The sequence below is a fragment of the Salminus brasiliensis genome, chromosome 7 (assembly GCF_030463535.1).
Source record: "Salminus brasiliensis chromosome 7, fSalBra1.hap2, whole genome shotgun sequence".
Lineage (NCBI taxonomy): Eukaryota > Metazoa > Chordata > Actinopteri > Characiformes > Bryconidae > Salminus > Salminus brasiliensis.
In genome coordinates, this window is record NC_132884.1 from 15092665 (window position 1) to 15107833 (window position 15169).

Consider the following 15169-nt stretch of genomic DNA (forward strand, 5'->3'; position numbering starts at 1 on the left):
TATTGACTCTTACAGAGCAAACTCAGTCACTTGGAACCCTCACAAGATGATGGGCGTCCCGCTCCAATGTTCTGCCATTCTGGTCAGAGAGAAGGTAAGCGTTACAGCACATTAACAATAGACATTGATTTAGTACATCCACTCACACATTTGCATCATCTCTCTAAGGTGGTTTTACACAGCATTGCTGCTTGTAACCTGGCCTAAACCTAACCCATCTCTAACCATGACCTGAGCAACCATGAGCCAATTTTTGGCCCCTTTGAGCTTTTCTAAAAATAAAAAAAAGCTGTAGTTTAGGACAAAATCTCATCATATTGCTTTAAATTGTTCGATTTGTTAAATGATTTATTTTCCATTTAATCAGTTTAACCATTTTTAAACAATTCCTAAATATGCTTTTGAGATCCCGAGTAGTCCAGCGGAATAGGGTGCTGTCACTATAACCAGATGATCACTAGTCATGCTGCTAGTCTTTGGCAGCCAGGCCCCAATAGAGCACAATTGGCCTAGCTCTCTCCAGGGTGGGATGATGGCACTTTCTCTCAACATCACGCCAGTGCAGTGCTGGCCAGCACTGGTGTCTCATAGCCGAGTGCGTTGGTTGCCCGGTGATGTTGCATCGGCAGCAGTTCAGAAAAAAAGGTGCTGGCTGTGTGTGTTGGTCTCCACTCTCCTGGTGTCGGGAGCATTACATGTAATAGGTAGATAATATGTATGAGTAATACATATATGAGATATACATAGCATTTTTATCTTGACAAAATAGCTTCAAAATCAGCTCCACTGACCCGTAACATCTATGGCGTTGCTACTTCAGGCTCGGTACGCTGCAAACTGCACTACGTAACTCTGGTAAAGCTGGCAGGAAAATGCTTGAAGGAACTGCATAACACTGTGTAACCCAAGTCATGTTTGTGTAAAATCCTGTAATATTACTCTACTGCTTTAATCCACATGCTTCTTTCACTTACCGTGACGGTTCTCTATCTTTTTAGCTTGTCAGCAAATGTTGTGTAGAGCATGGCCTAGGGGTGGCTCAAAGCACAAATTCCGCTTTCTGGCTGTAGGAGGAGCCCCAGGGTAGCCCAGGAGCAAGAAATACCAATATTCGCATTAAGCTGATAATTGCTTTTTCTATATGAAATTCTGCTCCATTTTCAGTGTCATCACAGTTAGCATAACTTAGCAAAGTTAAGCTAATTCAAAGCCAAGCTGAGCAGGCTGTGTCTGTGTTTCCTCAGGGCATTCTGCAGGGCTGTAACTCCATGTGTGCTGGATACCTGTTCCAGCCGGATAAACAGTATGACGTTACGTACGACACTGGAGATAAAGCCATTCAGTGCGGCCGACATGTGGACATCTTCAAATTCTGGCTCATGTGGAAGGCCAAGGTGGGTTACAGTCACCGTTCCACTTTGACTTATATAAAATTATATTTGAACAAGGTTGGATCTTTTTAGATTTTTATTACGAAAATTGTTCTTTATGGAACTGAAAGTGGTTCTTCCATGACATGACTCCTAAGGAACCTTTTGTAGCACCTTTAATTTTGAAAAGTGTTTCTGCGTGTGTTTATGCCAGTGGAACTAATTCTTTTAAATCACATACAGGGTACAGTGGGGTTCGAGCAGCACATAGACAGGTGCCTGGAGCTTTCTGAATATCTGTACAACAAAATCAAAAACCGCCCAGGTTACGAGATGGTCTTCCAAGGAGAGGTAACTTATATAAACACACACACATACACACAGTGCATGTCTGATTAGCCTACATTTATTTCATTTCCATGTCATTTTCAAGGAGATTAGATTTAAGAAAGACTACCAAAACCTGTCCATATCAGATGTGCATGTAGTTGTTAAGGTGTTTTTCCCAGACAGCAGAAATGACTACTTACATCAATGTTTTGACTGGGTGTTACATAAATTGAAGGCCTTACGTCTCTGTTTCACCCATCTTCTGTTTCATCCCTACTCTTCTGCTCTTTCTCAAAATACTCCCTTGATTTGGATCTTTCTTTTTCTCTGTTCTGTGACTGCATCATTGTCACTCTGTCTCTCTTTATGTGTCTTATCCACTGTTCTCTCTCGCTCTGCTTCTCTCTCACTCTAGCCCCAGCACACGAATGTCTGCTTCTGGTACATCCCACCGGGTATGAGGAACATGCCGCATGGGGAAGAGAGAAGAGAGAGACTGCACAAGGTAAAGCACCATCCCATAATAAACACGGCATGGACCTACACATAAGCTGTGTCTGAAACTGTGCCGCATTCACTATACAGTGCACTGCTTTGGGATTCCAGCATTTTTTAGTGGTGCCCAAAGACAGTAACAATTGAACGTGGAATACCCAATGTTTGCTCTAAAGATGTGCACACAGCTTCTCTGAGGATGGCCGATGTTCAGACCGCTGATGAGACGTACTTTGCTGTCGCACAGCAGTGAGCTCACACTCATAATGAAATGTCCAAAATCGTTCACTACCTTGTCGAGCTCAGTTCCCTGTAATAGTGCTATATGTAATGATCAGGGTTTTCACATGTAAGGGTAGTGAGTAGGGCACAGTTTCTGCCACTGCCAGATTCCCCTCAAGTTAAAAAGAGGTGAAATTCCTCAAATTCTACTACCCAGTATAAAGTACTATTCACTGTTCAATAGGCACTATTGGCACCGATTTCATTCTGTACGCTGGGAATTACTTTGTCAATGACCAGCTGATGTACTGCAACTCCTGCAGAATGAAGTGAGGGTAGTTGCACACTGTTGGCACTCAGTGGCCGTGTGGTGCCACATGTAGCAAAATATGAGTTACATGTAGTAGTAGAGTAGTTTGTCATTTTTTCTGTGTGTGTATCAGAGCACAAAGAAACCATGAATCTGTGCAAGGTGCTCCAGGACCAGCGTTTGAGAAAACTCAATTTATCTTTCCTCCCTCCAGGTGGCACCAAAGATCAAAGCAATGATGATGGAGTCCGGCACCACTATGGTGGGCTACCAGCCGCAGGGAGACAAAGTAAACTTCTTCCGTATGGTCATCTCCAACCACGCCGCCACCAGGTCCGACATTGACTTCCTCATTGATGAGATCGAGAGGCTGGGACATGACCTGTGATCACGCCCTCTCTTGGAGAGAGGAAGGTCCTGCAGTTCCTAAATGCATCACAACCTGTGGTCTGTACAAGTGTATCGTTTTAGCACAGTGTGTGTAGCTGTAGTGTGTTAGACAGTAACTATCAGTCCTTTCAGTGGTAATTTCCTTCATTGTGATGTTGGATTTTTAGCTAAGTGTGTACAGAAAAGTACCCTCACACAAAGCCCACCATCATTTAGCAATTGATCCATCCATGCTCGGCCCACAAATGCATTCTTTCAAAGGAAAGACATTGTTAGGTCGGTCAAGCTTCACATGCTTTTCAATTCAGTCTAATGAGAAGTCCAGTGCTCTATCAGTGCTTAGCCTTTCAAAAGGATGTTCAGGAACCTAACTTACATGACACAGCAATTTTGTTTGCACGCTGCAGTTTTTTTTTTGTTAGAACTAGGATTTTGGTTTGTAACACTTCTGTTCCCAGTAACTATAAAAAAATAAGCTGAACATGTATAGATTGATTACTGTGATGTGTATTAATGCCATTCAGACCCATATATATTCATATATACACAAAACTATATACTATGTAATGTAGATAGCACTACATTTATGGTGCTTCAGTTGTAAATACACAACAAAGACAAGCAAGGCGCACCACCCTTTTAATAAATTCTGAATTCCTCTCTGTGCGTATGTGGGGTTTGTGGTCATGGTAAGATCCATATCCCAGCGTTGTGTTTCTAGAACTTACTTTGTCGTAGGTCCTGTAAAAAAAAAAAAAAAAAAAAAAAAAAAAACAAGTGTTCGTTCAGCACCTTTGTGAGGTGAGAACATGTCTTCAATTCCCAGTCGAAATGCTGTATGACAATGACACATAAGTATATAAAAATCTTTATTTATATTGTGACATAAAGAGTATTGGAGAATGCAGTATTTAATTATTTCATTTGTAATGTATCTTCATTCATATTTAAAGCACACTTTATGTAATCAAATATGTTTATGGTCCAATAGTGAATTTGTGAGCCAAAGACAGAGAACTATTGTCGCAAATGTTACACTATACACTTTCTAATAGGTATTTCTTCGGGATAAGATAAAACATAAAATCTATTTAAAAACACTTCTATATAAATATATATGATGTATATTTACTGTGTGTATGTGTGTGTGTGCGTGTTTATGTGTGTGTGTGTGTGTGTGTGTGTGTGTGTGTATCGTTCAGGCCCTTGACCTCAGTGCAATCAGTGTGTTGTCTTTGTGATGATGTTGTGTGTAATCTTTGATTGAATGTTTTGAAACAATCGCATCAGTTAACATTGTGATACTTATGAACTGTCTGTTAATAATAATTAGTTATTGGTGCAGTTTCAATCGCTGCCACTTCTTGACATAGGAAAAAAAGCACAAACTAGAACAAAGGCAGGTGACTATTATCTTTTGAACATGTGAAGCCTGTGTTAAAATATTTAAATTGACTAAATTCTATGTAGTAATGTTTTATTATTGTATATAAGACTTGCATCCAGCAACTGTGAAATTATGGATCATTCGAGTTCTGACTGATGGTTTGCACAATGTTTTTCTCTTCACTGTTGAACACTGTTTTTGAGATAATGTGACTTATGTGGTGTGGAACGGAGCACAAAGCTTGGTGGTAATCTCAGTTTTATGTCGTTGTGACTTTTTGAATGGACAGACTGTAAATGGTGAATGAATGTGGGGAGAGAAACTCTCCCGGTGAAGGTCGGCACTTTAAAATGCAACACATGCCATGTTAACACTGTTACTGTCAATTGTACAGTGCAAATAAAGTATATTCAAATATTAATCTGTCATAACTCTGTTTGTCCGGCTCATTTTTTGAAACTCAGGTTTATTATTCAGTCAGGAATTATACAGTGATCTGCAGTGAACTGTGCCATATACCTATCCATTAAATATTCCCTAGCAATCCAGCTAGTTTGCTGCCGAAGAGGCACAAAAGCAACGTTAGTGGATTACCAGATAACAAATATACTGGCTGACGTTTTTGAGGGTCTATGAAATCAACATGGGTCAAAATCATACATGCAGAGTCAAAATTATACATACAGCACACCTAATATTTGGTTTGGTTAAATGTCTTTGATGCACCATCAACAAGCCTCTGGCAGAATTGATCTGGTTGGATATTTGGACATTTTTCTTGGCAAAATTGGAGTTTGATTAGCCAACCTTTTCCACATATTTGGGCTAAATGTCCAAAAGCTTAATGTTAGCCTACTTTAGTCATTCCACAACCACCTTCTGTGCGTTTAGGGCCATGCAAAAGGTAGCCTGCAAAAGGTCATCTTGAGGTGACACCAAGAGTATTGACACCATTGTTCTGCAAACAGAATAGTACAATCTGTTTATTGACTGAATGCTCCTAGCAAAGAAATTACACACTTACTGCTGCGGCTACCCTGTCTGTGCTGTATGATTAATAGGAATCAGATGAAAGACTTTTCTCCTTTACTTCAGTTTACATCAGTTTTGTCATGTTTCTATTTCGTCAAACCCTGATTTGCCTAAAGGTGACAAGAACAGTGTGGATCAACACTATGTTTGCTGTGCATCCAGTTCGTTCATTAGCCTTCTGCTGTACACAACAACAAGGTCCATCTGATCTCATCTTTTAGGATCTGATCTCCAGAACCATAAGCTTTTATTCCTAAATTGTAATACACCAAAATATTACACTTTGAAGATTTCAGATGGCTATTATAGTTACTGGGAAATAAAATACATAAAACTAGAATGCAGAGCATGGTAAAGATTTCAGTGTAGGCACTGTTTTCTTTTAGTAATCTTTAGTTTTAAAATTCTGCCAACAAACTCAAAGATTTGCATAATTTTACAATAAGACTTAATAAATGTGCTATAAGTCCTAACATTACATGGCGCATTTGAAATATGAAAAATGAACAAAAATGAACACACATTAATATGTATTATGGTTAATTGCTATAAATTGCTACATTTTGCACTTAATATTAATGTTAAAACCTGAAAACCTTTTTTATTAATTTTTGAAATTACAATGGATTTATAAAAATCCACTTTGCCTCAAAAGTCATTATCGCCAGAAGGGGGCACCACCTTGCACACCTGAACACTACAGCAACGGGGACGGCTTTAGCACATCACTGTTATAAATTCAGCTTCTCCACTCTAGCGAGAAGCCCAAAACAAAAATAAACCCTAAGAAATTACAAATATAAAAAATATATTGAATAAGAAATAAGTTAATAAAACCTGTTAATAAAATACTCTCCACGCTGCCACGTCACATCAAGTGTTCTGCGCATGCGCATGCGCACGCAGCCTGCAGCCCAACCGACGTGTTAAAGATGAGAATCGATTCAGTCTACAGAACCGAGTCTTTCGAATTGTGCAGTTCAATTAAGCAGTTCAAGGTTGACACAAATGAAGTAAACTTTATTCTTATTACTGCCACTGTAGTGGAAAGATTTTGATATTTTTATTATTATTTTATTTTATTAATTTATTTATTATTTATTGCGTCTCCCTGGTAGGGTTGTAGTGGGTCGGTGCCAACATGAAATTATTTGTGGCAAGGCAGGAATGCGTCCTGAAGAGGGCATCAGTCCACTGCAGGGTACACCATCTAAGGGGTAATTTAGCATGGCCAATTTACCATGTTTTATAAAACTAACACAAATAGTGACCAGAGCAACCCACAACCCCGACCCCCTGGAGCCCTGGTGACACACACAATACCTGCGCAAGTATTTAACATCCCTAAGATGTTCATGCACATGATTCATATCATGTGAATCGGTTCGGACTGTGTCTTTGAAATGAGCCTGTTCAAAAGAACCGGTTCCTTCATGAATCGGGCATCGCTACGACCGACGTGTCGCTCCGGTTCGGGACGGACGGTATACGGTTTTCGGCATGGGGGGCTCTCAGAGCGTAGAGATCCCCGGTGGGGGCTCGGAGGGTTATCACGTACTCCGGGTAGGAGTCTAACACTAACAGGCTATTTATTTTCAGCACATTTCGATGTATAGCTGGCTTTTCGGGCGGCTTTTGGGCACCTGCGGCCGCGTTTGGGCTCACCAGAGGCGGCCAAGGGACCAAATCGAGTCTGAGGCTTTAGCAGTGTGGCCTGGTTGCTAACGCGGCTATACACGCAGTTTTCAGTGAAATCGAGTGTGTTTTGACCTGAAACGCGGCTGTAGTGAATGTATACACCTAGCAGACTGTGTAGTGAGAATGACTGGTGTAGAATTAGTTATTAAGCAACGTGAAGACAGGATGTTGTATGTTGTGCTGCTAAGGTTTAGCTCCGCTCTGTCTTCCCGTGAATGATGTGATGCTTAAATCAGAGTGTTGCTGCTTCAGTGTAGGATACAACATTAGCTGGACGTTAACCTCAGACTGGGTTAGATTTATTTTTTTGCAGTATCTTTCGCTGTTGCACTGTGTGATCGAGTTTATTTCATCTTTGCTGGGTGGTCTTTTTTGCCTCCACGGCTAAGGGATTCAAATCTGCACCGCAATTATAAATGACGATAGAGCTCTGGATCCTGTAATACTCGAAGGTAGCTACTTGGTTGGGCACAGACTTGACTGCCAGGTGTAAGCAGGGTTGTTAAATGTGTAGTAACACGGATCCGCAGGGCCGTAGTTTTAATGCTTCTGGAAAAGGGTGTGAACCTCATTACTTTCAGCCTTTAGTCTATGTATTAGGGGTGTAAGATTACAACACACAGGAATCTGAAGAGATGTGTGTTTTGTTTGTTTAAATCAGTCTAATTTGAATGATTGTCTAACATGATTTTCTTGTTCTTTCTTATTGGTCCTTTGTTTGATTAATTGTAATTTAATAATACTATATTTTGAAGCTGCTCTGTAAATTTCTTGCAGCTCCATTAAGTGAAAGACGTGCATATGTAGTTTAACTGGGCTTGTGTGGTTTTTGCACAGGTACAGGAGAACTCCCCTGGACACCGGGCAGGACTGGAGCCTTTCTTTGACTTCATCGTGTCCATCAACAACACCAGACTGGTATGTTTACTGTGCTCACACCCAACTGTCAAGTCCAACATCGCTGATCTTTTGTAAAACCTCAGCTTTTCTCTAGCACTCCCTTAGGTGATAGACAGACAGAAGGAGTTTGAGTCTGAAGCTGTGAATTACACCCGTCTACGCTTGTAAACTAGTGAATCTAAAAAAACTAATTGCATGCTTTGCTGAAAACACTAAGTCTAAAATGAATATTGGTTTAAAAGGTGTAGTTCAGTCTCAAATATTAATATTGCACAGTAAATAGCCACAAATTATTATTACTTACTGGCTTCCATTCATTGTTAGTTGTGTGGTTTTATTTAACTAACTGCTCAATTTCAATCTTAGAACAAGGACAATGACACACTGAAAGACCTTTTGAAGGCTAACGTGGAGAAGCCAGTGAAGATGCTGGTGTACAGCAGTAAGACGCTGGAGCTGAGGGAGGCCACAGTTACCCCGAGCAACATGTGGGGTGGCCAAGGCCTTCTTGGAGTCAGCATCCGTTTCTGCAGCTTTGAGGGGGCTAATGAGAACGTTTGGCATGTTCTGGTGAGTGTTCATGGGTAACATCATAGATAACATCACAGAAAGCGTTTGTATGTACCTGTAATATGTTGTAACTCATATTACCTTGCCCTAATATCTGAATTTAACAAGCTGATTTTCTGATTAGCTAATATTGTGTCTTCTTAAAAAAAGAAACAGAAAAACTGGATAAACTTCAGCATGAATAAGTGGCCCAGACATGTTGTAGGCTGAATAGGCTGATATATGTAAAGGCCTTTTTATTGTTGTTGGTCTCAGGCAAAGGCCATTACAAGGCCAGCTTTACTGGGAATATGACTCTGGCTTACATTCACACTTAACCTCTTCCTGTTTAATTGTTGTTAAAGTGCACGTTGTATGGCTGTGTGTAAAAGGAGCATTACATTATATGTCTGTCTATCTCGCTCTGTAGGAGGTCGAGTCGAATTCTCCAGCTGCCCTTGCAGGACTGAGGCCGTACACAGACTACATCATCGGGGCAGACACAGTTATGAATGAGGTATTCAGTTTAAATGAGGTATTCAGTGAAAATGTCCTATCATGAAACCAGATATACACACTTTATCAGTATTGTCTTTCACCCCTAATTATTAAAGCGTAGATTTGTATTGCTGATTTGCATAAACAACCCAAAATTACAGTACAACAGAACCTTTAACCATTTCTTCTGTAGATTATCACTTCCACTCCCAAAACCAGATAAAGCTATAATTAAACAGATAATGCTATAACATTGTGTGGGGAGGGGGTACTTTTGCTTTCAGTATCCAGTGTGACCTCCTTAAGCAGCAATAATGTCTACCATACGCTTCCAGTAACTGGTGATCAATTCTGCACAATTGTTTGGAGGAATTTACGCTCATTCCTCCTTACAAAACTGTTTCCACTTAGTGGTGTTGGGGAACTTCATTGCATGGCCTGCTATAATAGGTCTTTCTGCAACATTTCTATTGGGTTAAGAATATTCAATAAAAAAGTTATTCTGAACTCAAGGTAGCAAAGCTATCTAAAACCAAGAGACTGCCATCCCCATACTTAACAGTGGTCAAGTTCCTTTTTTATAGTTTGGTATATGGTTTTCACCAATAATGCCTGTTTTGGAGAATTTTGTCCACTGAATAGTATGCCTTTTCACCATGTGGTCTCCAGCAAACTTCATACAGGCAGCAGTGTGTTTCTTTAAAGAGTAGTGGCTTTGTTGATATCCTGCCATGCACACCTTTTTGTTCAGTGTTTGTCTGATAGTGGACTTTGAACATTTGACATTACTCTGTGTAAGAGAGGCCTGTAGCCCCTCAGATGTTCTTATATGTTAGATGCTGGAACTCTTTGCAACTTCCTGTAATCTTATTCGCTGTACCCTTAAAGGGGTTTTTAGATGGGCAACCACTCCTTAGGACAGTAACAGTGGTGCTGAATTTCTTCCATTTGTGTCATCTGCCTCACAGTGGCTTGGTGGAGGCCAAACCCTTGGCTTTGTAATCTTTTCTAGCCTCATGAGCTTCTATAACATTTTCCTGAGGTTTTCTGGAATCTCAATTGCGTTTAACCCCTGTTGTGAAGATCCGACTTTGGTAACGTAGACCTCAGACCTTCTAAATTCACACCTTGCTGCCATCCCTTTGATTTAAAAACCACCTGAATTTAATTACCCATTGTATACTGTATACTAGTCATTTCACAATGTCATGTTTTTATGATTAATAGTGGAGTAATTTTTAGAGTATGTATTAACAGTGAAAAATGTTTGTTTGTTTTCTCTCCTAGTCAGAGGACTTGTTCTCATTGATAGAAACCCATGAGGGCAAAGGACTAAAACTCTACGTTTACAACACAGACACTGACAGCTGCAGAGAAGTCGTTATAACTCCCAATGGTGCCTGGGGAGGAGAGGGCAGGTGTGTGTCTGACTCTGATGCAAGTGTTCTTCTGTCTTTGTTTGCTTATGAGTGACTTACACTATTTGCTATATCTGTCCTTCCCTTTCCAGTCTGGGCTGTGGTATTGGTTATGGGTACCTGCATAGGATTCCCACACGGCCCTTTGAGGAGGGAAAGAAGATAAGCTTTCCTGGACACACTTCCAGTGAACCATCAAGCCCACTAAAGGACGGCTTCACTGAGGTATATGTTTTGGTTGTGATTGTGCACATTTTAGGTGTCTGATTTCAGGTGTATGTGTATATGTACACAGTGCTATGGAAACAACTACAGCCAATTGGTACATGCCTTTAAATGATTTCCGCACAATGTCATTACGTTCATGTTCATGTTGTTGAGACATTTTAGTTTTAAACCTTACTTCACATTTATGTAAATGTTCAATTTAAGACTCAACAGAGCTGGCAGTTATCACATTGGGGTGTGTCTAGTTTAAGTGATCCCAGTTATCAACTAAATTTGGTCAGCTGGTTGATTTAAGTTTTATTATTATTATTATTCCTGCAATAAATTAAAGTGTTTTTTTTTATTAACTTTGAAATCTTTCCACTATATTTAATACAAAACAAACAATTATGTGACAAATATGCAAAACTGGAAGAAATTAAGAGGGCTGCAAATACTTCACAGCACTGTGTATACATTCTTTAAAAACACCTAGGATACCTGTTTTTTTATACTAAGCTCATTTTCTAAGGTCTTGTAAAGTTGTAAGTTGTAAAGATTTTGCTACCGTGTGTATATTCATCAAAACAACAGGTTAAACTGTAAGATACATTGACCGTTTATTGTGAACAATACAGTTCAGTAACCAGGTAAATAACTGAATAGCTGCTTTTAAGAGTGAAGTGTTTTTACAGATCATCTCTTCTTTTGTCTGATATACATTTCTGAATTTGAATCTTTTGTGTCTCAGGTTCAGCTTTCTGCAGTAACCCCGTCTCCAGTCTCACAGTCTGCACCCACTGGACTTGAAGATGGTCTCTCTGGCCTTTCACTCAGCTCTGCCCCATCATCTATACCCACTGAACTACACACAGGTGCAGCCTCCTCAGGCTTTTAGCAGAACATCATGGATGGAAAAAGTCAATCACTTAAAAATAGAAGGCTGTGCCTTCTAGATGTATGTAACTAAAAATGCAAATAAATGTAACACAATCAGCATAACCATTACTTCACTATGGATTGACTCAACATTTATGAACACCAAAAATTATAACTTTTATTTCAGTTTTGTTTCAAGTGAAACGTTTAGGTGAAACACTGGAAATTAAACAAAGATAACTTCACTGAAAAAATGGTATATTAAATAAAAGTAGTTTCACACACAGAAAAATGATGTTAAGGCATTCTTTGCTAAATAGGACATTTTTTAAAATTAACATATGTTTATTTTGCGAACACTGTTACAGGTGTGCCCACGGTCCCCCTGCTCCCCACTCAGGTCAGTCCGGCCCTGGGTACTCTACCTTCAGTCAACCCCACCACTACGCTACCAGGTAACAAGCATGCACGCATTATTTTTTTCGTCTCAATAATTTAAGTTGACCTCCTAACTGAGCTCCTAACAACCTACGTTGTTGTCTTTGCTGAAGGGTAAAGCACCTTGACATTTGTTTCATAATGTCCATATTGGGAAGTCAAGACAAGGTTTCTTTGTCATGTGCATAAAATGTCAGAACATTAATGCATTAAAAATGCTTGTGGTGAGGCTCAGGTAATTACTCTTCAGCAGGATGGCTCTAAATAGTCAGACACTGGGGGGAGGGGTGTGTAATGAACTCTGAATGAATTAATTAATACTGTGTATAAAATATATTAAACAAAATACAACAGTTGTGTTGCCGTAGTAGTGCAGAGAGAGAAATGTAGCCATGTTGCACTGATGCATGTGTGCAAAGTGTCAGTGTGAATAGCAGTGTGACTAACCATTAGCAGGAAGTAATGTGTAGCAGCATTAGCACTTGTATACAATTGGCAAGTGTTAAGAGCTCTTACTGTACATTTTAGAGTGGATTGGTGATTGATGTATGATGTAATAATAATAGTGGCTGACCTGTCAGGGATATTGGGAATTAACTAAGAGCTTTGACAGTTCAGTAGCCCAGTATCCTGGGGTATCGGACTCTAGTAAATCAGATTCATGTAAACCTTTTTCTTTTCTTTTTTTCCTCTCCCCCCAGGATTAATGCCGTTACCTGCTGGCCTTCCTCCGCTGCCCAACCTTCCAAACCTGCCCAACCTCAACATCCCCTTACCAGACCTCAGTGCTGTATCATTGGCAGGCATCAGTGGCCTGCCCTCCTCCACAGGTACTTGTGCAACAGTCATAGTATCTTTTGACTTGTTTAGTCTGAAATACACTATTGACAAAAGTATTGGGACACACCTTTTAATCACTAAAATCAGGTATTTCGTTCAGTTCCGTTGCCACAGGTGTATATAATCAAGCACCTAGCCATGCAGTCTGCCTTTACACACAGGCAGTGTAATGTAATAGTTAATGTAACAGGATGCCATCATTTGCCAGTTTGTGAAATTTCTTAGATAAATTGTCCTATGATAAACTCAATAACTGCAGAGCTCCAATGCTCCTTTTTACACTAACATCAGCACAAAAACTCTGCACCAGTAGCTTCATGGCTTGGGATTTCATGGCTAAGCAGTTGCATGCAAGCCTTAAATCACCAAGCATGTTGCCAGGCGTTGAGTGGTGTAAAGCACACAGAGCTCTGACCTCAACCCCTTTGAACTCTGATGAAATAAAACGGAGATTGTGAGCCAGGCCCTTTCGTCTACCATCAGTGTCTGACCTCACAAATGTATGAGTGGGCAAAAATTCCTATAGACACACTCCGAACTCGTCACCTAATAATATATGAATAGTAGTAATAGTATATTTAAAAACTATGAACAAATAATAACAAATTAACTGCTTTTATAGGATCGGGTGTTCTGTATATTATTATTATTATTATTATTATTATTATTATTATTATTTGTTAATTTTATTTTTAAATTTACCAGTAAATTTGCCAACCTATCCTTAGTTTTCCTGTGCCTCCATGCATCAAGAACGCATGTGTGTTTGTGTCTGCAGGTTTGCCATCCCTGGCTCCTCTCGCCCCCCTCCCCCCTCTGAACCTCCCTGGCATGGCCCCTCTGTCCATGTCCGGTGTTCTGCCCTCCACTTTATCCGCAATGCCTGGAGTCTCTCTACCTTCTGACCTCGTCCCATCTGTTGCCCCAACAACTGTCCCCTTAACAGCCAACCAGACCCCAGCGCTGATCCTGGATGCCACTCCCACCCCAGCGGTCATGGATGCGCGCACGGAGACGCTCATTGCCACAGAGAAGACCTCGCAGGACACAACAGAAGTCAGCGCACAGGCTACACCAGAGTCATCATAACCAGGCATTTCAGCTGCATCCTGGAAAGGCATCTCTTTCTCTCCATCTCTTTATAAATATATATAAATATCTCTCTCTTTCTATCTCTCTCTCTCTCTCCGTCTCTATCTGTACATTTCTGTCCCTCTCCCTTGTCTCTCTTAAATGTATTTATTCAGTCTAAAAATGATCCAGTGGGTAGAAACCTATAAATCACAAAAAACTGCTGAGAGGCCACTCTGAGTCCAGGGAATTGGCTCATGAGGAGGATGAGGATGGACAGATTTCAGGTGAATGCTGAAAAAGAGTGATGAAGCTTTTTCCTTTCTTTCTTTCTTTACATTGCTCACACCCCCCCACCCCCCCATCCACCCATTGCTTGCTTTCTGCACTCTCCCACCAATTTTTATTGTCTAATCTGTAATATTGTCTGGAAGTGTTAGTGAGTTAATTCAGTTCTGTCTGTGTTTCTGTTGGATGTACTGATTGTATCTGTTGCTTCTGTTATGTTGTTTTTTTTTCCCCCCCTTGCTGCACATTTTCTTCTAACTTTCTCTACACACCTCTCCATGAAGGATGAGTGGGCTTTGTGTGTATGTTTGTGTGCACGCATCCATCCTCTCCTTCTCTCAGTGAGACCTCTCTGCTTATTTACTGAAACACACACACACAGGCACCTGCTGTAGAGCTGTGAGGGGAAACTATGGGGAACGTTGGGAGCTTGTGCAAATTTAAGGTTGTAAAGAACACACAAGCAATAAAGAACATGAGGTTTTACAGTAATTGTCTGTTTGGCGTGCTTTGAAATGTGAATGTGTTTCATGAATGATCCATGACTTTAGTCTTTCTAGAAAAGATTAGCTTCACTTTGATTGGCTTGTAACATCACTCATTTCTTAAAAATGTAGCCCACTGTTGGTCGAGACGAGAATTCTGATTCCAAAGCTATTATTTAGAAAAAGTTTTAGGACTCTCAGAGTATCAGATAAATTGCTAAGCAACCACAGCAGAGCTTTTAAATCACTGAGTCTAGTAGTGTCTGACAAAAATGGAGAAAGGGTTTTGCCTAGCTGTGGCACTATGATTTTAAACTGCTCCTTATATTCAAAATCTTAAAACCTTAAAACCCAGTCAGGAA

The 15169-nt window shown here is 40.2% G+C and overlaps 2 protein-coding genes across 5 annotated transcripts in view; both read left to right on the top strand.

Annotated features, from left to right (window-relative positions):
* gad1b (glutamate decarboxylase 1b) overlaps positions 1 to 4935 on the top strand; it is a 29998-nt gene extending 25063 nt beyond the window's left edge. For all 4 annotated transcript variants that reach the window (XM_072683977.1, XM_072683978.1, XM_072683979.1 and 1 more), the window contains 5 exons: positions 16 to 94; positions 1245 to 1394; positions 1614 to 1721; positions 2116 to 2205; positions 2942 to 4935. In XM_072683977.1, coding sequence (XP_072540078.1) covers positions 16 to 94; positions 1245 to 1394; positions 1614 to 1721; positions 2116 to 2205; positions 2942 to 3115 — 601 coding nt within the window. In that variant the 3' untranslated portion in view covers positions 3116 to 4935. The remainder of the gene's footprint in view (positions 1 to 15; positions 95 to 1244; positions 1395 to 1613; positions 1722 to 2115; positions 2206 to 2941) is intronic.
* Positions 4936 to 6960: 2025 nt separating this feature from the next.
* Positions 6961 to 14814, top strand: gorasp2 (golgi reassembly stacking protein 2). Its single transcript, XM_072683984.1, has 10 exons — positions 6961 to 7099; positions 8072 to 8152; positions 8501 to 8704; positions 9114 to 9200; positions 10469 to 10599; positions 10692 to 10824; positions 11558 to 11681; positions 12054 to 12140; positions 12825 to 12953; positions 13742 to 14814. Exons 1-10 carry the CDS (start codon positions 7037 to 7039, stop codon positions 14050 to 14052), a joined length of 1350 nt encoding a protein of 449 aa, XP_072540085.1. The 5' UTR covers positions 6961 to 7036; the 3' UTR covers positions 14053 to 14814.
* Positions 14815 to 15169: the final 355 nt, after the last annotated feature.